This window comes from Gouania willdenowi, chromosome 17 (assembly GCF_900634775.1).
Source record: "Gouania willdenowi chromosome 17, fGouWil2.1, whole genome shotgun sequence".
In the NCBI taxonomy this organism is placed as follows: Eukaryota; Metazoa; Chordata; class Actinopteri; order Blenniiformes; family Gobiesocidae; genus Gouania; species Gouania willdenowi.
In genome coordinates this window covers 25,468,361-25,490,339 of record NC_041060.1, presented here as the reverse complement: position 1 = coordinate 25,490,339, position 21,979 = coordinate 25,468,361, and the positions used below count along the sequence as shown (strand labels likewise).

Below are 21,979 nucleotides of genomic sequence, written 5' to 3'. Positions count from 1 at the left end.
TGTCGTGCCCAACTCAGATTATTTCACATAAACTGAGAAACAGCATGGTTTGGACTCTGTAACTAGCATAATTCCTGGCAGGTTGGACTGTTACATGAAGGAAGGAGAGAGACAAACAGTTTGTATAAAAGAACAGAAGACAAGATGATTTGGGAATGAGCAGATTTGCTGATTCAGCACATTAAACATCACCTCTAAAAGGAAACAACATATTGTGCTGTGATGCCTGCATTCAGAAGTTTTTGCCAGTGAATATTGTTTGTACAACTATATTACTATACCACACATGCTGTTCATTTCAGGAGCCTCTAATCTAAGAAATTATTCAAAATTAGGAAACATCTTATCAATAAAACTTGAATGAAGATTACATTTTTACTTATTGATTTTAAGCACTCACTATAATTTGAATAAGTGTATTTTTTTGTATTTACTTTTTACTTTTTTCCAAACTTTTGAGCCACAATTGTTACATCCGTCTCTCTTTTATCAGTTTATTTACAAATAGCGTTCATTAATCAGATACTTCTACAACAATCATCTTATCTTTTGAATAAAGCAACTTCTTGCTTTTTTTTCCACTTGTGTGTTTTTTACTGCATTTCACCAACAGAAACAGCCTTGATACACAATGTTACACACGCTATCTGTCAGTAGTGGTAGTAGTGGTCCATGATGGATCTGTGGGTCGGACACGTTGGGTCACATGGTCCAAGTGGACCATGTGACCCAACGATGAACACCAAAAACAGGCAATAAAAGCACCCAGTTAATGCATCGGTGGGTCAATACAACACACACACAATGGGTGTAGATGTGATCGAGAAAACTGGGAGAGGGGAGAAAAAGTTTCATCTGAAAACAATGAACTGACAAAATCACTGGACTGAAATTGAGTCGAGTTTCACTGGAGAACACATGGAATAACTGGGATTACAGGAAAAAGTGTAAAAAAAAAAGTGTGTCTGCAGTGATTCTTTACATGACAGCTATTGGTCAGCTGATGCTCCAATGATGCTATGCCAGTGTGGGGTGACTTCTTGCTAATTTTATTGCGTTTACTCTGCAAAGTTCTGCTCGCTAACCTCTGCTCCAATGAGCATTGATGATAATCCAAACTTTTTGTGCCTATTCCTGGATTTATCCTTAACTGTACAACAACAAAAAAGACTAATTAAGTATCCACTGGCAGATCACTAATGGTCATAAAAATAAGCTTTGTTTACTTTGAGAAGCAACAAACCCAATTAGTTTTACTGCTGCAGGGAGATAGTGTGTGCCTTAAATCATTGCTATTCTGTTTAGCATCCATCAGTCATTTGTAATGCAGACTTTGCTTTGGTGTGTTTAAAGACCTGCCTTGGTTGTGGTCATGCTTATTTAAGATCAGCACTTTTTCCTCTTTTTTTTTAGAGCAGAGACAGAAAGAGGTCTCAACAGAAAGCACATAGTCGAAGGTAAGAAGTTGATTTTGTGTCCTCTGCTTTGTCCTTCACACCCCCCATCACTCACAGCTCCATTGTATTCTTCTTCCACCTCCCTCTATGTTTCCATCCACATATCTCCTGGTTTCTAACATGCACACTGCTGAATCTGAAAGCGGTCTTATCTAGTAATACATTGAGAATTGACAGATGAATCATTGTCAGAGGTGTCTTCTTAAGAAGCTCTCGCATCACCATGTTCTCCTCTTTAAATCATCCCCTCCTGTGACTCAGCAATTAGGTTTCAGTCTTTCACTAACATTTTTGCTTGAACTTAGTTTGATCTGCCTTACCTGGCCTATTGCTCAAAAAGCTGGGGTAAACATATGTAGATCCATTAATCAAATTACAAAAGAGAGCATTAAAGCTGATATCCGGAGTTTCTGAGAAACGTCTCGATGTCCCGCCTTAAACAGCTCCACTTCCTCCCACTGCCTCTGCCAATCTACCAGAAGCCACGCCTCTACTTTTCTGGAACGTAACAAAGTTGCATCGGGTTGCATTGATATAGGTCTATGGGTCAGGTAAGAGCCAAAATCATATTTACCTGTTTGCTGTTGTGACGCGCGGCCTTGTTTCCGTGCACAGTTCACTTTGATTGACAGACTCAAAAACAGGAAGTCGAAGCCTATTGGCTGGGCGCACTCGACAATCGTTTTCATTTTTTCAAAAGAATCATACATAAACATAGATTTCTCAGAAACTCCAGATATCAGCTCTAAGGATAATACATAAAGTGGAATTCCAGGCACCTACTAACGAACTGGAACAATAAAACATGTTGATATAGTAAGGTTAAAAGTGTTAGAGATTTTATTCAGTGTAAGAAATGAATCACTTTTTAAACCAAGAAAAGAGGGGTTTATATTTTAGAAAAATTCAAATTCAGAACAAATTTTAAAAGAAGATGCATTTCTGTTAACCGTGTTAAAATTTGGAATGATCTTGATGATCACTTTTAATTTAATGAGTCCAGTATTATGCTATTTTTCATCCATCTCCATTTTTTCCAAGAACCCCAACAACATAGTATATGAGGTTTATTTTCCCAAACTTGCCTGTTTTCTGGAGTTTTAGCCCTCTGAAAAGTCACTTTCATGACACTTCTAAAAACAGGCTGTTTTTTGGGCCTTCATGCACGCCTTCAGCGTAGAGGTTAGATCAGGCCCAAAAAATCCAGCCCGACCAGATTCAACCCGGGCATGAAGCCCGGACCCGTTAACTTGAATTGTAAGCACGAGCCCAAAGCAAACACGACGTAAATTATCATTTTATTGAACTTCGAGGTGCTTCGTGCAGCAAGGGGGGAGAAAGGGGGGGGGCGCACACACATGCACCACAGCCCAAAAGGTATTATAATGACGTGACTCGAGCCGTTATCACAGTTTTACAGGCTTTAATGGAGGTCGTAGTAACATGGCAAAAATAAAAAATCAATCACACAAAGAACCGTCTTACATCGTCATACACTCACACCACCGTGGGAACAGAATTGTTCACTCTTTTCCTCACTTACGCCCACCCTTTCCTCAGCCTCCCAGCCAATCAACACTCAGAACACAAGTAAACAAAGACACACATTGGCAGAGAACGCTGCACGTAACCGTGATGCCTTCACGGCCATGGGAAATCTCAGCATCAGTTAACCACTGAATACACACAAGTAGAACATAACCAGAACATAGAACACACTCCGTTACAGAATAGCAGACCAGACCGGGCGGCTCGTGCGTGGATCGCAGACCTGACTGAAGCACGCAATCATATTTGTTTCCTGTGCTTCAGCAGCAAGTGAGGAATGAGCAAAATCAGCAAATAATATTCAGTGAATGTGAACGCTGAACAACTAAACGCAACACAACGCCGTCAATATCCCGTCCCACTACGAGCAGAAATCACTTTAGAGATGACACCACAACAACATAGAAGTGTTTTTGTGTTTATTAAAAAATAATATTAATGTAATAGAGATTAAAAAAAAAAGTGAAAAATGGGACAATGAGGCCCGGGCCGAGCGCGAACTCGGGTCGGGCTGAGTTTCCGATCTGAGTTTCCACCTTATGACTCATAAGGGGGCAAAAAACGCCCGTTTGGAGCTACTTTTTACAAGATGAGTAATAACAAGGGAGGGAGAAAACAGAACTATATCCAACTTCAACAAAACCATTGTAAAGTGATTTTATTTCATAATACTGCCGCTTTAAAAAAAAAAAATATTTTGCTCCTATTGAAACAAAGTTTGTTTAAGCAGTTACTGCTTCAGCCCATTTCATTTTTGGCTGTTAAAATGAATGTTTATTCTTTGTATTGTATTGTATATGTTTGAATAAATAAATACATATCTATTTATCTATCTATCTATCTATCTATCTATCTATCTATCTATCTATCTATCTATCTATCTATCTATCTATCTATCTATCTATCTCCCGACTTTACTCCAAGAACTGTTCCCTCACTAGTACACACAGCGCAATGCACCTTCGCAGTGACTCAGCTCTCTCTCACATTAACATTCGCTACAGCCTCTCCAACTTTTCCCCCAAAACAAAAGATGTGAAGTCCACTCCAAAGGGCCAGATAAGGAGGACAGATGGTCGAAACAAAAAGGACAGAAGATTGAAAGGAGAAAGATAGGAAGCACTGATGAGGCTCTAAGGGAAATCTACAATGTCACATGTTATCTGACACTAATCTCTATTCCTTTATCCCCTAATTACTAAATCTTTAGGCCTGTCAATGAATCGTTTGATTGCTTAAGTGACATTTACTGGACATGATGTGGTGTCAAAATGCCATTGCCATCAGCAGAGACCAAATGCAGATCAACCCCTGAGGCGACAGAGGAGGAAAATGTCAAGGTCGTTTCAGCAGCGTGTAGCAAGCATGTTCGACTTCACATTTAATTAGACCTTTCATGGAAAGCAAGAAGAATTGAATGGTTTTCCTTTTTCGCACTGACAGACACTTAGTAGATATATTGTTGATGTCTTTTTTAGTTCAAACGCGTGCACGCGCACTCACACACACACTCCAGCTAATCCATTAGTCTGTGGAAAACTGCTGGCAATGACGGTGCAGATTCAGCTCTGTGTAATGGGTGTTTCTGGAGTTGTGGGTGTGCAAATGACAGAAGAAGGAATAAGTGGTTCCAACCGCAGTGAGGAGAGCAGGACTCAGGACTCGGATTAGTGGGTGATGATGAAGCCTCTGGCACTAATCTACAGGCATCAGACACTTAGTGGAGAACGCACGGATGCTCTTTTGCCTTGCGTCTCTTATTACCGTGCTGTGCTTTACTCCTGCACTCGTGTGTTTGTGCTTTTCATCTTTGTGTGTGGAAGTCATTAAACAACAAACTGTTTCTCGTTCGACATGCAAAGACTTTGACTTTCATTCAGTCTTTGATGACTTTGCCCTTTATCTTGTCTTCAAATTGTTTGATTCCTCTGCCAACTGTCAGTTATATAACGGAGAAGAAACACTGCACATGTGCAGATTGTTTTGGTCTTCTTGGTATTACTCATCCTAAAATCTATCCTTATGTTATATCTCAAAATTGTACTTTATCAACAATCCATCCATCCATCCATCCATCCGTCAATCCACCCATCCATCCACTTTTCACATTGGTACGTAGCAAGGTTATTTTTAATTTCAGTTAGTTTTTATTAGTGTTTAGCAGTTTTTCTTTTTATATTAGTTTATTTTTATTTTTTTGAAAATGCTTAGTTTTAATTTATTTTTAGTAGTTTTAGTATGAGCCGGAGCTAGGCACCAGCAGACCCCGCGACCCTGAAAACAGGAATAAGTGGGTCTGAAAATCGATGGATGGATAGTTTTAGAGTTAGTTTTATTTTATTGTTGTTAGTTTTAGTGTTGTTTTTTTTTTTGTAAGTTGGTGTATTTGTCAGGTGCAATACTCAAAATCATGAGAACATATAGAAAAGGAAATGTAGTTTTCAAAAGAAAGTGTCAGGATGGTCGAGTGGTCTAAGGCGTCGCACTGAGGAATTCTTCCATCTACTAATGTCGAATCCCACTTTTAACAAATTCATTTTTTCATTTTAACATATTTAAAATGGCAAATTCCACCTTCAAAAATACATATCCGACAAAAATAAACGTTTTAGGGTATTTCCTGGCTTAGGGATAGGGTTAAAATAAAAGGGTTAGCGGGGTAGCTAAAAATCAATATGAGCTAAAATACAACTGACAGAACTTTAACTCACGTGGTGCACCTATCACGTGACCTAAACTGGGCAATGAGGGGCGCTGCGTATCTATAGATACGGCCTTTTAAAAAATGTATTCAAAACACTGACATCACAGACCATGAGGTGCCCTACCGCTGCCGTAAACCAACAGAACCCGATATATATACACAGTAGATGAACCTAACAAGCTTATGAATAAAATACATTCACAAATACAAAAACAAAGGACGTTATTGCTATAATTCAAGTTTGTTTCAGTTAGTTTTGTAAACACCCGATACAGTTTCAGTTAGTTTTCGGGTTTTTAAACAGACATTTTTATTTTTATTTGTTATTTAATGTCTTATTGGTATAAGTTTGTTTTTCACCTGCCTCGGGCTGTGTATGCAAATTACCTTTTTTTCATAATCCAGCATATTTACAACTTGCTAAAATAGATGTTCATTAACATGCACTGTCACTATCAAATAAATAAATTAAGAAAATCTCAATTTTAAACCCAGGTTAAAAATATATACCACATTTTTCTTTCCAAGTCCTTCTTATGATCAAAATGATTCTCTCATAGCAATGATAATATTTTATATTTGTTCATGTTTACTTGTAGCAACATATGTGAATGTCAGAAATAAAAAAGGAAAGGTATAATTTTGAAAATATCATGTAACTCAGTACTACGCGCCTGAGATGAAAATTATTTATAAGGATTCTAATGAAAATATGCCTTTATAGGTTCTATTAAATGAAAATCAAGAAAAGCCAATCAAACAATTATTAAATATTTTGTTCACTCTTTTATTTTTACTTTAAGATTCAAACCATGGAGGCAGGACACAAAGGCTTTTTTTTTAAATTTATCTTAGGTGAAGATTAAATATTTAATTCAGTCCATCAGAAGTGATGATAGATTGCATATATTGTTTGGCTTGTTGGACTTTCAGTCTTCTGAGAAATCCCCATGAACCTGACATCTCAGATTTAAATGCAAAGCGAGCTGGACCAAAAGATAATCTAGACTAGATCAAGCTGGAAGGCCTTGAGTCACATGAACTCAACTGTCACATTGCCATGTTTCTCAATGTGCTTGTTTCAAGTCCCTCGGGACTCTCATTAACCTATTTATCTTCACACAACTACAACTTTTAAAAACCTTCTCCTGTGGACTGAGACAACTATGTTGCAAACATTTTATTGTAAAAAACCAAAAGGTAAGAAAGTGTCTAATAATCTGCATGACAGGGATTGACTAAAAGGAAGAAATAGGTGTGAGCTTTGACTCAAGAGGGTATGGGGCGCCGAATGTAAAGAAATAACCACATTTTAAAAATGTCACTTTTGACCAGATTTACAGCAACGTTTGAGAATTTTGTGATATTCACTTTTCTCGTAAAAAAAATATAATGTCAATGTTAAATCTAACATGTTAAATGTTAACAATTAAATCCAAATCTAAATGTTAACAATTAAATCCAAATCTAAATGTTAGATTTTAATCTAAATATTAGATTTTAATCTAAATGTTAAATCTAAAACCAAGTGCTAAATCTAAATATTAAAGGTTAAAGGCACACTGTGTAACTTTTGGCCACTAGGGGCGCTAGACTGGTAAATTTCACGCAAGCGCCCCTAGTGGCCACAAGCGCCGCAGTACTGTCGCAAAACCAACAAGCAGTCAGTGGGGCCAGCCTCCCTTGTCTTTTGGTTGTGTATGCAGACAGTAGTTGACCTGTAACTTTAGGATAAGGAATGGCTCTAAGGGCTGGGTCAGTTGGGCTGGGGTGCAAAGCAGGGCTGGGCTCACGCCGCGGCTACAGTCTTTGGGCTGAAGTATGCGCTGAAGAAGCAGCCGCCGCCGCGGATCGAGGCGGACAGGGGACGGGCGACCCCGCTCACGCCGGGTAGGGAAATACCCGTGTGTTGTGACGCCACGTGGGAACATATATATCCGAGCCTGTGGTCACGTGACTGCCGTAAAGTGAAACGTTCTCCAGGCATTGTCCAGGTGACATGACTTGGCAAAAGACGGTTCGTCTCTCCAAAATTACTTTGTCGGTATTTCAAGAGGGAAGCCCCACTTGGAGCATTGATACTGTCAAGCCCTGTATATTGGCCTGAGGAATCATTTAAAATAACTCATATGGGTCAACTCTTTAGATCAAAAAGTCCATGGTGTGGCTTTAAATCTAAATGTGGAGCGCAATCACTCCATCTGAATAGACCGTGGACAACACTTCTTTACGTCAATGAGATTTTAATTTAGTACTTCTGGAGAATTTTTTTATTAGCTAAATATTTAGTTTCACCTGTAAATTTAGATTTAGATTTCACATTTAGATATTTATTTAGCATTTAGATTTAGATGTAACATTTAAATATATATTTAGCATTTAGATTTAGATTTAACATTTAGATATATATTTATATTTACATTTAACGTTTAGCTTTAGATTTAACATTGAATTTTAGATTTGACATTTAATATTTAGATTTAGCATTTAGATTTAGATTTAACATGACATTCTATTTTTATGAGAAAAGTAAATATCACAAATTTCACAAACATTGCTGTAAATCTGGTTAAAAGTAACATTTAGCTACAAACCAGCTAAATGTTGCGAAAAGTTGGATTGTTACACGTTGAAAATATCTCAGTGTTTTTGACATTTTCTCTACTTTTAAGGTTTAAAGGGCTCCCTCCAAAGGATGCAGCTTGAGTACGTGGATGTGGTTTTTGCCAACCGGACCGACAGCAACACTCCCATGGAGGGTGAGTGATCACTAACCAGACCTCAGGAGGGCTGGACGAGGACGGAACAATGCATGTTTCTATGATACATGAGAAGGTGTGAAATACTGATGATAGCACTGTTGCAAGGCAGACGGTCTTTGCACTTTTGCCCTCAACTGAACAGAGTTGTGTTGGACTGTGTGCAGTTACCTCTAACACACACACATGGATGCACGCTCACACACAGCTGTCAATCTAGGTTCATCACTTGTCTTCTATTTTAGTCTCCCGTTCCTTCCTCTCTTGTCTCTGTGGGATTGCTATCCTCCACATGGTCTCTAAGCTGCACCCGCTCGCAGCCCTCCCTGTTCTTTACAAGCAGGATTATGTGGCCCCTCCAGAGGGAAGCTGGTGTATTTTGGGCTGGTCTCAGTAGATACAAGCACTATCTGTGTGCTTCATTCCTCTACCTGCCTTTCCAATCCAACATGTACTTTTTTTTTTTGTTTTTTACTGAATTAGGTGCTCATTCCCTTGTTTTTACGCAACCAATTTTGTATATTTTGTACAGAAACATTTCTATCTTTCTTTTCTATTTATCTGCCTTCCCATTCAATCCATCCATCCATGCAGTCCATGTAATTGATCCCAGGACTAGACCTGTCCATCTGTCGATGATGTGTCCTTGGGCAAAACATTGAACCCTAAATTGCTCCCAATAGTGGATTATCACCTTTCATGGCAGCTCTGTCACGTTGACATGAGTGTGAATGGGTGAATGTGGCTGATGTGGTAAACAAAGCACTGTATTTACCACTATCACTATTTAAGGGCCAATGATCCACAATAATTTTTTTTTAATTAGTTGAAATAGCCATTGAAATAAATACTACACATTTTACTGAATATTGAGGTTCATTTAGGCAAAGCAAATAGATTTATGTAGCTCATTTCATAAACAAGGTGAATTAATGTGCTTTAAATTTATAACAGTCAACATTTTGAAAGAGATTTTAAAATAAAATCAAACAGTGCACAAAACACTGTTGAGCATTTTTTGTGTTTTATAACTCAATGGTAAAATGTAGTTATGTTTGTTAAAAAAAAAAAAAATGTAAAAAAAAATAAATAATGACAAGACATAAAACTAAAGGCAAAAATTCACACCAATTCAGTTTAAAAATAAGTTTTTTAGGCCATCAAGAATGTTAAATACAACTTTTAAAAAACTTGTTTGTTTTGCATACCTAAAGATCAAAACTATGTGCCTGTGTTACAGACAGGTTGAGAAACATCATTACATCACACAGTGTTGGCATCTTGGGGGCACATTCGCGGGCGGTGCCCCCCCAGCTGACCTGCTGTGCCACCCCCCACACACACACGCTTCCCGCTACAGGGGGAGCTTTTTATTAATCAAAGATACTGTATCTGATTGGCTATCGCAACTGACTGTGTCCATTCACTGACAGCGGACAGGAGTCTGTTCCATAGATATAATGTTCTGTGGTGTAATTGTTTATATTTGTGCTTGAGAACGTAACCTAGAGCTGTTGTTAGGATCAGCCAGTAGAACGTGTATATGACGTCACTCACATTGCTGCATCGCGAAAGCGCTAAATCCAGATGGAGGGCAGGAAGTGAAGCTTGAGAATCTGCCGTCTGAAATCATCAAAATGCCCATGTTTTGTGGAGTTTACGGCTGCTCCAATCGTTCTAACCGAGAAAAAGAAAAGAGATTTTATAGAGTACCGAAGATTGTCGTTCACAAAGGTGATAAATGTAAAAAGCTCACAGAACAACGAGGTAAAAAGTAGATTGCCCCGTACCCCCCGCAGTTTTCTTAATGGCCCCCCTATTTAATACCGCCGACTCTGACATCACATCACCCAAAGGACCACTAAGAGACACAAAGGGAACACCTTTGGTCCACTTACCACCATTTGAGAAAGGCTGGTCTAATATAAGCTCCTAAACTTCTTGACTGGTATGAGACAATGCCTGAAAATCTCAACAATATTTCTAAAATATTGACTTAATGTACCAACATCAGAACAAAAACCAGTTCCGTCTGAAACATACAGGTGTGTAGAGTCGGTTTTAAGTTTACCATAATTGTATATTATATTAATGCTTTTGTGATATATAATGTAAAGCCAGCAGGTACAGTATATTTTTGTTTCCACAATCCAAATGAATTCTGACTTCATGTAAGATGGCTCATGATCCCTTGAGGATTAGAAAAATGACGCTGTGGCCACAAAAGTCTGAGTTTGTCACTACTATTTTACCCGAGTCATCATGTCATCACCTGCATACCAACAGTGCCTATAAACTTGTTTTGTTTTGCTCTCTTGTTCTTGAACTTGTGTTCTGTGAAACAGAAAGTTTGGAGTCAAACATTGTTTTGTGCCAAGTTTTTTATTAATCTACATCAGGCATCAGGATGAAGGATAATCCTAAACTCTTAGGAAGTGTTTACAATACTTTATTCCATATCTATTACTGCACACTCAGACAGAGGTGAAAGTACTCATGTTACTGTAATTGAGTTGCTTTTATGAGTACCTGTAATTTTTTTTAGTATATTTGTTGTACTAAAGTCTGTTTTAAAAGAAGTAAAGTGATTTGTTAAATTTCTACATCAAACCGTTATTTAGTAAATTATTATTTTTGTGATCATTTCGTTATGTCCGTTTACTGTTCTCTTCACTGACCTCAGGTCAAATTGAACATAATCCATATGTTCTTATAGTCGTGGCATTTCTGATCAATGCTTAGCCACTGTCTTTGATTCACTTTGGGGTTTCTACCTATTATGTTGTTATGCACATGGTACATTTGACATTGCACTGTTTATAAATGTAGCAATACCTAGAAATCCGTGTATCATTCTTTCATTCGTTTTTCATTATGTAATAAAAACACGAAAAATTAAAAAAACACTCATTATTTGATATTTGTTTCCAAAACCAAAATGAAAAAATGAAAAATGCCTTTTGCTTCGGTACAGAAAACAAAAAACGGAAAACGAACACCTTTATTCGTTTTCTCCATTACCGATTTGCCAACGTACGTGACCCGGAAGTGAAGCTTTACACATTCCGAGATATCTTTAGCTCTGCAACACTTAGGAGTCTCTAAATCCTCCGAAATGTCTATAAGGAGGTTCTGTGCCCAACACCAGCTAAGGCGAAAAGGACACGTTTCGGATGCACAGTTGGAAGCAGTGATCTTGTCATGCCGAACTGCCTTTAGTAGGGATGTAACGATTCACTCAACTCCCGATACGATTCGATTCACGATACTGGGTTCACGATACGATTCTCACGATTTATTTTACAAAATGGGACTGTAGACAAATGATGACTGAAAAATATTCCTTTATTTTTTTTTGGGAAAAAAAATAGAAAATACTGTACTATTTTCCTTTTATTTTTCATTGTCAAAAGAATTGCTTGATAAACTATTCAAAACAATGCAGTTTAACTAAAAATAAATCTTGAATGAAATAAATAAAGGAATACAAATGAAGAAGAAGCCTATTAATTTAAATTCTGGTTCTATAGTAAACAATGCAAAACTGCATAATAGTTCTTTTTGTTTTTTAAAAAGTGCAACTGAAAATGTATTTTGTGCCTTAACAATTGGACTTTTTTAAAAAAAAAAAAAACAGCCATTGCATTGTATTTATGTCAGTTATTTGTTTGGACCAGCAGAGGGCGCTGGTAACCCAGTGGTTGGTTGGCATGCAGAAATTCTTGCAGTGAAGAAGAGATGCTATGCGCAAGCAGACAGAGCTAATAGAAAAACATGACTTTTACAGATATTCACGTAATATTACAGATATTCTTTTGGTGCTAAAGGGGTAAGGAATCATTTATGAACATGTTTAAGAGTAGAAGGCGGCCAGAAAGAAAGTAGTAGCAGATTCCGCCCGCTGTCTACACTTCTGGACAAGAGAAGGATATATAGCGCCCTCTGCTGTTTAAAAAAGTACTGCGATTCAATTTTCACAGTATCGATGTGAACCGTGATACCTATGAATCGATTTTTAACTGCCTTACGATTAATCGTTGCATCCCTATCCATTAGCATAGCCGTTAGCATCGTATGAGAGTACACTTCCGGGTCACGTACTTTGGCAAATCGGTAATGGAGAAAACAAATAAAGGTGTTTGTTTTATGTTTTTTGTTTTCTGTACCGAAGCAAAAGAGCTTGAATTTGAAAAACAAGGCTTTTCCATTTTTTCATTTTGGTTTTGGAGACAAATATCAAATAATGAGTGTTTTTTTTTTGTTTTTCATGTTTTTGTTACATAATGAAAAAACAAATGAACAAATGATACACGGATTCTTAGAGATTTCATTTTTCTTAAATTAAATTCATTGGTGTTATTTAATTTTAAAAATAACTGTACATTTTGACAAACCTTCCTTTCAATTTATACAGATGCCTTTGTGGAAAATAAATTACTGGTAAGTTCCAATTGTGCAAGATTTGGTTTCTTCCTTTTTAAGTTTATACATGAGATGTTTACTGTATGCAAGGGAACCATAGCAAGATTTATTCCCAAAAATGAACGTGGGGGGGTGAAAGTAACTAGTAACTTTTACTTTGAGTACTATTTAATTGAGATACATTTTACATGTACTTGAGCATTTTATGTTTCACTTACTTGTACTTGAGTACAAATTCAATCAAGTAAGAGTACTTCTTCTAGTACTTCTAGTAGAATATATTAGTACTCTTTACACCTCTGCACTCAGGGCACCTGTGGGGAAACCCTAAACATCAGTGTTAGGTGCTCTGCTGTTTGTCTGCCACTTTCCTGACCCAGCAGGCTACGCCTTTTTCCCCTCCCAACTGAAGCAGGTGCAGCTGATCAGCTGGTGTTCAAAGGTCAGCTGGAGACCTCACTCAGCAGTGTACCTTATGAACACTCATGGGCTGCGTCCAAATAGTTCCTCCTATCTCCTTTCCTATCCACTGTTCCTTTACCTCCGGAAGTGTTTAAGTGGCAGCCATGATAAAGTGCATCCGAGTTCTCTTTAAGCTCAGGAAAAGAGGCTCAATGCTTCCTTTTTACCTCCTTTAGCCTAGGAAACACTGATGCAACATTTGCCAAAAGAGACAAGATAATGCTGACCCACAATTCCTTGTGGCGACAATATTTAAAGGGACACGCACACCCGAGCGCTGACAAGTAAAGGAGATCATGCAAGTTCAATGCAATAATATGGCTTGAACAACTTTAAATAATATAAAACCCATATTTTATTACATGTAAGACATATTATCAGATTATAACTAACATAAAACAGACACTCTGTGATTCAAGAATAAGAAATCAGAGACATTTTTAGCCACATTATGTTTTATTCAACATAATTCATATTTCAGAGTGGAAGGTGAGTGTGAGCAACCATTTTTAATGTGACGTTGTTTTAGTTTCACTTTTGTTCCTCATAGCCTGGTAGCCTGTTTTCCTTTGATTTACATTCAAACCTTGTGATTTTAGAGATTATATCAGCGGAAAGGGCTATAAATGTGCTTTTAGTCTATTTTTGGAAATTTGTAGTTTTATCACCACGGCCTAGTTGAAGTGCGTCTGATTGTCAAAACAAACTTGATGGCCTTTTCCTTACGAACACTTTTTCTTAACCGTGTGACGTCATCCACGGGGTTAAGGAAAAGTGGATAGGAAAGGAGATAGGAAGGACGCAGCCATGGTCTGACTGTCATACTGAGCTCGTGTGCTTGCGATACTGATGTGAGAGGAAGGTGTTAGTTTGTGAAACTTTAGTTAATCGTTATTTGCTGATTTACAGTATGTTGGGATGTGTAACTTATTGATTTAACTGGATCTTTGATGGTTTGTTGTGGGCCTTTCTCCCTTGGTTTAACAATTTGTGTTTGGTTTGATTAAGTCTTTATTTTGTGGTAATTAATAAACACAGCCTTTTTTCTGCTTCATATCCGTTTCCTTGTCCTTTATCCTGGTTTTTGTTATTTGTTCTTTTCCCTTACTCTAAGACACCATCATAAGGAATGTAACAATCAGTGTGTTACAGTTTGTTGCATCCTCTTTGCTGCTCTGCACAAAGAGCTGTGAAACCTGAAGGCTGGAGTGGGCCAAATGTTCCAGACATGGGGCCATGTGGCTGTACTGAATAAGCTCAGGGACAGGCTGATGGTGCCCAACATGCTGCACGTCTCACATTTGTAATTCACAAGGACACCGACACTAGTAGGATGATATAGTTTTTGCAGGGCTGCATTTATTTTTCAGCCCTTGTGTTAAGTTCATTACCTGATCATCAGTAAGCCCCAAAACAAATACACCCAAAACAGTTTTTCTACCTATTGCTTACCTTGTTAGGCTTCCTAATTAATGAAAATATAATTTCATTTTAATATTTTTGGTGTGGGCGTCTGAGTCTTTTTTGAGTCAGTATACCCCTAGATTTCAATTTTTTTTGGTTTGCAAAATGTGGGAATGCTTGATATGAAACATATTTTAATAATTATTGACTACACATGTGTAGAACTGTAACATGGTTCCACAGTTTTGCGTTGAATTATAATTGACAGTTTTTATAGAATTTTCAAGGCAATTACAATTACAAAGTCAATTATCTGAACTCAATTACAATTTTATTATGATCACGACAGCCACAGATGTTTTAAATTACAATTATAATTACATGATAATTGTTATCAATTATGCAATTACAATTATAATTGACCCCAACCCTGATAAGGGCACATAATGAAAGGTATAAAGATGCACAGACTTCATCGTGTGTATTTGCCCATAGTTTCACTTTAAAGCATGGAGAGTGTGGTGTTGATCATGTCTTGCTATATGTTGACATGCATTTATTTTCTAACAAACCTTATCTCTCAAAGTTCTTTTTACTCCGTTCACAAGGTTTTCTGTACTTGCATCTCTCCCTCCCTCTGGTTTTGAGTAGATGGACTGTTATTCCTCTACCCTCCCACCTGCTTCACCCACACACACGGACACACTTACTCTCTGTCTCCCACTGAGCAACATTTTGGTCCACAGAGTAAAGCAATGATGAAAAGAAATCACACTGGGTTTTTTGGTTGTTAATTTTTTTTCATTTCCATCTGCTTTTGGCCATCTTTTTAGCCTCATCTACTGTCTATACATTTTCATGTGCATTGTGCTAATGTTGCATATTTAACATCAATGGAGTCAGCTGTAGTGAATTACCTCATTGTTGGTCAGCTTATCCATTTAAAAGCGTATATAGAGGAAAAAGTAACTGATTTGTTACACTGCAAAAGCAGTAGTTAGCTAAATCGGGCTGAGACCTTTTTTTTTTTAATATAATGTGAAATCTATAAGGTGTCCATAGGATTGGTCAACATCTTGCCTTTGTTGGGCCATTGGCGTAAACGGACTATATTTAATTCCAAAGACACCAGGTTGTCTAGGAAAATTAAAATATATCAACACCATTACACTATCTGCCTCAACCAAGAATAGAAATCAGTACTGAACCTCTATTTCCTCCTATTTGTACCACTAGTAAAGTGCCCGTTGGAATTATGTATTCATATATATGGGAGCTTAAGTACAGTTGTCAAGTATGGCCAAATGAGTATGTGTTTGAAGGTTGGATGTACAAAGAGGTGTACATACTCTGTACTCTGTAGTGTTGTAAAGGGGTTTATTTGTGGTTGCAAAGTAAAATAGTGTGTGTGATTTCCCTGGTTTAATTCTGTTGTTTTTTTTAACTAATTTTTATATTTTTCTGTAATGTCATTATGTGTATTTTTGTATCTTTCTGTTGTGTTTTTGTGCAATTTTTGTATAATAGTTTTTTGTTGCCTATGCAATGTGATTCTGGAGCCATTTTGTGTATTTTTGTATCTATTTTAGTGTAGTTTTGTGCATTTCTGTTGTCATTTTGTGTATATTTAGTTTTGTGTTTTTTGACTAATTTTTCATATTTTTTGTTGTCATTTGGTGTATTTTTCTGTTCACACATCTGTTTTTGTGTGTGTTTTTGGAGCCTTTTTGTATATTTCTGTGTATTCTGTTGTTGTTTTGTGTACTTTTTGTATAAATATTGTTTAGGTTTTTGTTTTATTTTACTCATTTATTATAAATACCTTGTGTGTGTGTCACTACCTGTCTGCCGTGCTTTACCTCCTCACTGCCCCAAGTCTACATATTAGTCCATTTCAAGCTTTTAACGTGGTGATTTAACAACTTTATGCTGTTTATCCTTCTATTACAAACTGGCTGACTTTTACTTCATCCACGCTGCTGCTGGCGGGCTCTCTCTCTCTCTCCAACCGCGGACTTCATGCTGCGGACAGCATCACATTGGCACTTTGAGTCCATCTCGGTCCGCGGCTCTGCGCGCGCACGTGGCTACTCCAGCTCTTCAGTGATTAGTTGGCTGTGGTGTACACATGACTACGGTGTGCAGTGATTGGCTCTATGCGCGCACGTGACTGTAATGGCTCCGGCGGACGACGGTTTTTATGAAATTACTCATTAACTGTACCATTACAGTCCAGACAAATCCGACATCGCACACTTTTGAACCAAGCTGCTGCCATGTTCAAAGTATCAGCTCTGTCTGTCCCTGAACAGCAGAGATATTTGAGCCACAGACAGACACACAGGCAGACACATAGATATTACGAGTCTGACGTCAATGTGTGGTTGCTTAAATTAAGACTCATCAGAGGAGGGAAATTTTTTCCAATCTTTGACCATTGCCTGTAGTGAGCACCAGGCTGTCAGAGACAATGGCTGTGTTTGAAATCGCATACTAACGTACTACTCATACTCTGACGTCGAAATAAGTATGTACTATATTCACATTAGATACTATGGAAAGACTGAGTACGCGAGAAATGCACAGATGTGTACTACGGTATATCGGAACATTTTTAAAGTATGCACGGTGGGCACACTAGGCATACTCAACAGCCCCATGATGCATTGCAAGCGGAACGCAAAGTTGTCCTGGGACTGGCTTCAAGCTAAAAGGCAAACATCCCCTTTTCAAAATAAAAGCATCTATTCTTGTCTTCCATTTGTTTTTAAAGCTTTTGCAAATAGGGCTCCTGTTTTGAAGTTAACCAGAAGTTTAGTCAGCAGCATAATGGCGGGTCTCCAAAAATATGTTTCCGCAAGTTTTATGGATCAAATGACCACATGTTTAGGGTGACCAGATGTCCCGATTTACCCGGGACAGCCCTGGTTTTCAGAGTTGCATCCCGTGTCCCAGTGAATTTCCCCCAAACCATTGATTTGTTCTGGTTTTTCACAAGCTCTTCCCCGTTTGTCCCGACAATTAAGATGTGGACGTCTGTTGCGGCTCAAAGAAAAGACACTGAAAGCAGCAGCACATTTTGCTTATTAATGTGATCTATGTGAACTGCGAGCTGTCAATCACAACAGTTGCCAATACATACAAACACATGCAATATAAGCCACGTAAAATGCTCAAAATAACAAATGTGTAGTATAGTTATGTTATGTTGTCATTACAAATAAAAGCATTTGCAAATAATTAATTTCGAAAATCTATTGTCTTCTTTGGTTAAATTACTGTCCCGGTTTACAGTTTTAAAAATCTGGTCACCCTACACCAGGGGTGCCCAACCCTGGTCCTCAAGGGCCCCTATCCAGCATGTTTTAGATGTTTTCCTCTTCCAACACACCTGATTGAAATGACCAGGATTGTTATCAGGCTTCTGCAGAGCTTGATGATGAGTTAATCATTTGAACCTGGTGTGTTGGAAAAGGGAAATATCTAAAACATGCTGGATAGGGGCCCTTGAGGACCAGGTTGAGGACACATGTCGATATTCTATTTGGACACTTTCTCGTTTAAAATGCTTTCAGAACTTTCAAATGTGGCAAATCAACGGAGATATTTAGCCTCAGTGTGCTTCAGGTTTTTGTCGTTGTCAGTTTGAAATGCATCTTGGGAAACTTGGAAGTATACTTTAGTGGGAATGGTCCATCCTAATGATACTAATAGTACATTGTAGATAGTATGTACTCATTGAGTGTGTAGTATGTATGTGATATCAAACAGAAAACCTTCTGAATATTAGCTCTGTATTGGGTTGTTCCATTAACATTTTCTGCAAGATGGATTCTCCTGGTGTTCACAAACACCAGAATCCATCTTGTGCTGTTCCCGCCTTTGCCTTTCGAAACTGAACCACTGGGCTACCGCTATTAGCATAGCTCCAAATCAAAATAGAAGGACATCGACGCAGGAGGATGGTTAACGTGCCCTTAACTTGCATACTCGTGTTGCAAAAACAGCAAAAGTCACTCAACGACATTAGCATTACTATCCCAAAAGAAAGTTTTCACCAGCGGAGTCTTGTTGCTGTTGTAGCATGACGACATCATCATTCGTTATCGTGTAATTGGCTAAAACAAATCATGGTGGACAGGCGCTTCGCCCACTCAGCTTCAAGCATTCTGTTCATGTCCCTCCCTGGTTCCAAAAGGATTCTCCAGACACAGACCCAGATCGATGTGGAGAACTCCAGTTACAGGGAGGGGCTACATATCCATCTCGCTCTTGCCAACTTATTATTCTATGTCTGTCAAGACGATTTTGTGAGTTGAAATCCCAGTTAGTGAAATATGGTGACCAGTTAATCCTATGGTTGTTGCTCGGTTTGAACTTTAGCTGGTCACTTCTTGGCTCTGAGTTACTGAACTGTGACAAACTGATAAGCAGTTGAACTGAACAGGAAGTGAAGGGGTGAAATCGTCAGAAAGAACTGATGAGCTGCTGTCGCTTAAATTGCTAAAGAAGTTAAAAAGTATATCAAAAGAGAGATCAATGCAATAAATAAAGTGTGTGAAACAGCAAATGTTTTAACTTTCTGCAGGCTATTTTATAACTACAAATGTGGCGCCATCAGCTGTCCAATGTTTGCCAATGTATGTATTTATGTATGTATGTATCTGCTCTGTGCACAGAGATAGTCAGAGCAATGACGCACGTGATCAACCAAGGGATGGCCATGTACTGGGGGACATCACGGTGGTCAGCTATGGAGATTATGGTGAGTAATGTGACAGAAATATATTGAAGTCCACTTTTCCATAGAGTCTGGCAATAACAGTACAATGGACACACTGTGATGAATTTAAATGCTGTGACAATGCACTAGTAAAATAGTCACAACATTTTCAGAATGAATTCCTAAATGGGAAAATATTTTTCATCCTGCGTACTAAATTAATTTAACTCACCATTTCAATAAATATAGATATATAGAGTATAACAGACATGGGCAAATGGCGGCTCAAGGGCCACATTTGGCCCTCAGTCTAATTCTGTGCAGCCCCCAAGACAAATCCACCAAAAATTGTAATTCAAGAAATTGGAAGTAATATGAAGCCGAACATGATACACAAAATAACTCAGAAAACACGACAACAGCAAAATGCACAGAATGTCAACAAAAATACACAAAGTGACAACAAAAACAACAAAAAACACAAAAAAATACTCATAAAACATGCAAAGGGACATCAGAAACACATAACAACAACACATACAGTACATACATAAATAGAACACACACATACAAAATTACTTCAAAGACACACACAATGCCAACACAAATACACAAATTGTGCACAGAACAACAAACATTCTGAAAAAATAAACAAAATGCAAATAACAAAAAATATAATGACTCATAAAATACACAAAAGTAGAAATTCCCTAAATAACAGATACACAAAATAACTACAAAAACACACAAAATTACTAAAATAAAACTAAACACAAAAAAGAGAACAAACAATGATAAAAAAAATTTTTTAAAAACGCTTTGCTCTTCCTTGTGTTGGTTATTATTCTAAATGCTGACATGAATGTTGATCATGTGGCCTTCAGATCAGACAAACACGTTTGTGGCCCCCTGCTGTGATAAAAGTTAGAGTATAAAGTGATAAACACCTGAGATCCATCCTATCCTTTATAACTTTATTTATAGGCAAGAAACAAAGATGTTTCATATTACTTTGATTTCATAGTTTTACACCTCATCCTTATTTCTCATTTTGTCTTTATTTCTCTGATTTAGGAAGCATACTCTGTAGCCAGGCAGTTTAATCTCATCCCACCCGTGTGTGAGCAGGCAGAGTATCATTTCTTCCAGAGGGAGAAAGTGGAAACTCAGCTTCCGGAGCTCTACCACAAGATAGGTATGTGTATAATGAGTTTTTTTTTTATTATTATTATTTTTCCCCTCTTATCTTAAAGCTGCAGTGATTGTGTATCCTGCTATTCAGTGCTCACTGTGTTATTTCAGGTGTGGGTGTGGTCTCCTGGTCTCCACTGGCCTGTGGAATTATCACAGGAAAATATGACAACGGCATCCCGGAGACTTCCAGGGCCTCCATGAAGGTGCACTTTACGTGTGACATTGTGTGTTTTGTAGGAAATGTTCATCGCTTTGAGGTAACACTCAGATTATTCTGCTTTCTCCTCCACCTTTAGCCATATCAGTGGTTGAGAGAGAAAATAATGAGTGAGGATGGGAAAAAACAACAAGCCAAACTAAAAGAACTGGCTCATATTGCAGAGAAGCTTGGGTGCACTTTGCCGCAGCTAGCGATTGGTAAATATCAGCCAACAAAGCAGACGCTATCTCATCTTTATACTCTTTTTAGCACCTTGATATTCACTTTTAACCTTTTAATTATTGCCATTCGTGTTCCTGATCTCCAGCATGGTGCCTGAGGAATGAGGGAGTGAGCTCAGTGCTTCTGGGGTCATCCAATCCAACCCAACTCACGGAAAATCTGGGCGCTATCCAGGTATTAAAGCCTCTGTCATCACTAATGTTTGATTTTGGAGCACAGCTGTATGAGTATGCAACATTAAGCCCCCTTTGCTTTTGTGTTGCTCAGGTAATCCCAAAGATGACAGCGGGCATTGCATCAGAGGTCGACCATTTACTTGGAAACCGCCCACACAGCAAAAAGGACTACCACCATTAGGATTTACTCTATTTTAGTAAACAATGCTTAAAAATGCCTATCAAAGCTCCTTTTTTCACAGCCATGGCACCAGATGTTGTGCCCAGCATTGCTCGAGTTTGTGTTTAATGACTGTTTGTTGGTCAGACTGTTTAGTGTCCTTTGCTTTGTTCCGTCGGAAACAACATTAATTGTATGAGCAACTTGACAAAGCATGCATGCTACAGCTAATGCAGACAGCCATTAGGCAAATCAACAGCAGCTCCAGCAATGAGAGCGCTGCATAAAGACCTCCACCACACTGTGCATCACTGGTATAATACGGAAGAGGATTCGGGCCACTAAAAAAAGAACCAAAAAAACAGAGCCAATAGTAAAAAAGAAAAAAACACAGCCAGTAGTGGAAGTAATCTGTTTTGTTTTGTTTAAAAAAATCAAGACTAAAAAAAAATTACTTCTACTACTGGCTCTGTTTTTTTTTTTTTTTTTTTTTTTAGTGGCCCTAATCCTCTTCCGTACTGGTACAAC

At 38.0% G+C, this 21,979-nt stretch overlaps 1 protein-coding gene across 4 annotated transcripts in view; it reads left to right on the top strand.

Moving 5' to 3' along the window:
* Positions 1 to 21,872, top strand: part of kcnab1b (potassium voltage-gated channel subfamily A regulatory beta subunit 1b) — a 75,247-nt gene extending 53,375 nt beyond the window's left edge. For all 4 annotated transcript variants that reach the window (XM_028472162.1, XM_028472161.1, XM_028472163.1 and 1 more), the window contains 8 exons: positions 1,414 to 1,457; positions 8,382 to 8,468; positions 19,436 to 19,521; positions 20,554 to 20,674; positions 20,782 to 20,876; positions 20,970 to 21,090; positions 21,201 to 21,289; positions 21,383 to 21,872. In XM_028472162.1, the coding sequence (XP_028327963.1) occupies positions 1,414 to 1,457; positions 8,382 to 8,468; positions 19,436 to 19,521; positions 20,554 to 20,674; positions 20,782 to 20,876; positions 20,970 to 21,090; positions 21,201 to 21,289; positions 21,383 to 21,472 (733 nt within the window). In that variant the 3' untranslated portion in view covers positions 21,473 to 21,872. The remainder of the gene's footprint in view (positions 1 to 1,413; positions 1,458 to 8,381; positions 8,469 to 19,435; positions 19,522 to 20,553; positions 20,675 to 20,781; positions 20,877 to 20,969; positions 21,091 to 21,200; positions 21,290 to 21,382) is intronic.
* The last annotated feature ends 107 nt before the right edge of the window (positions 21,873 to 21,979 follow it).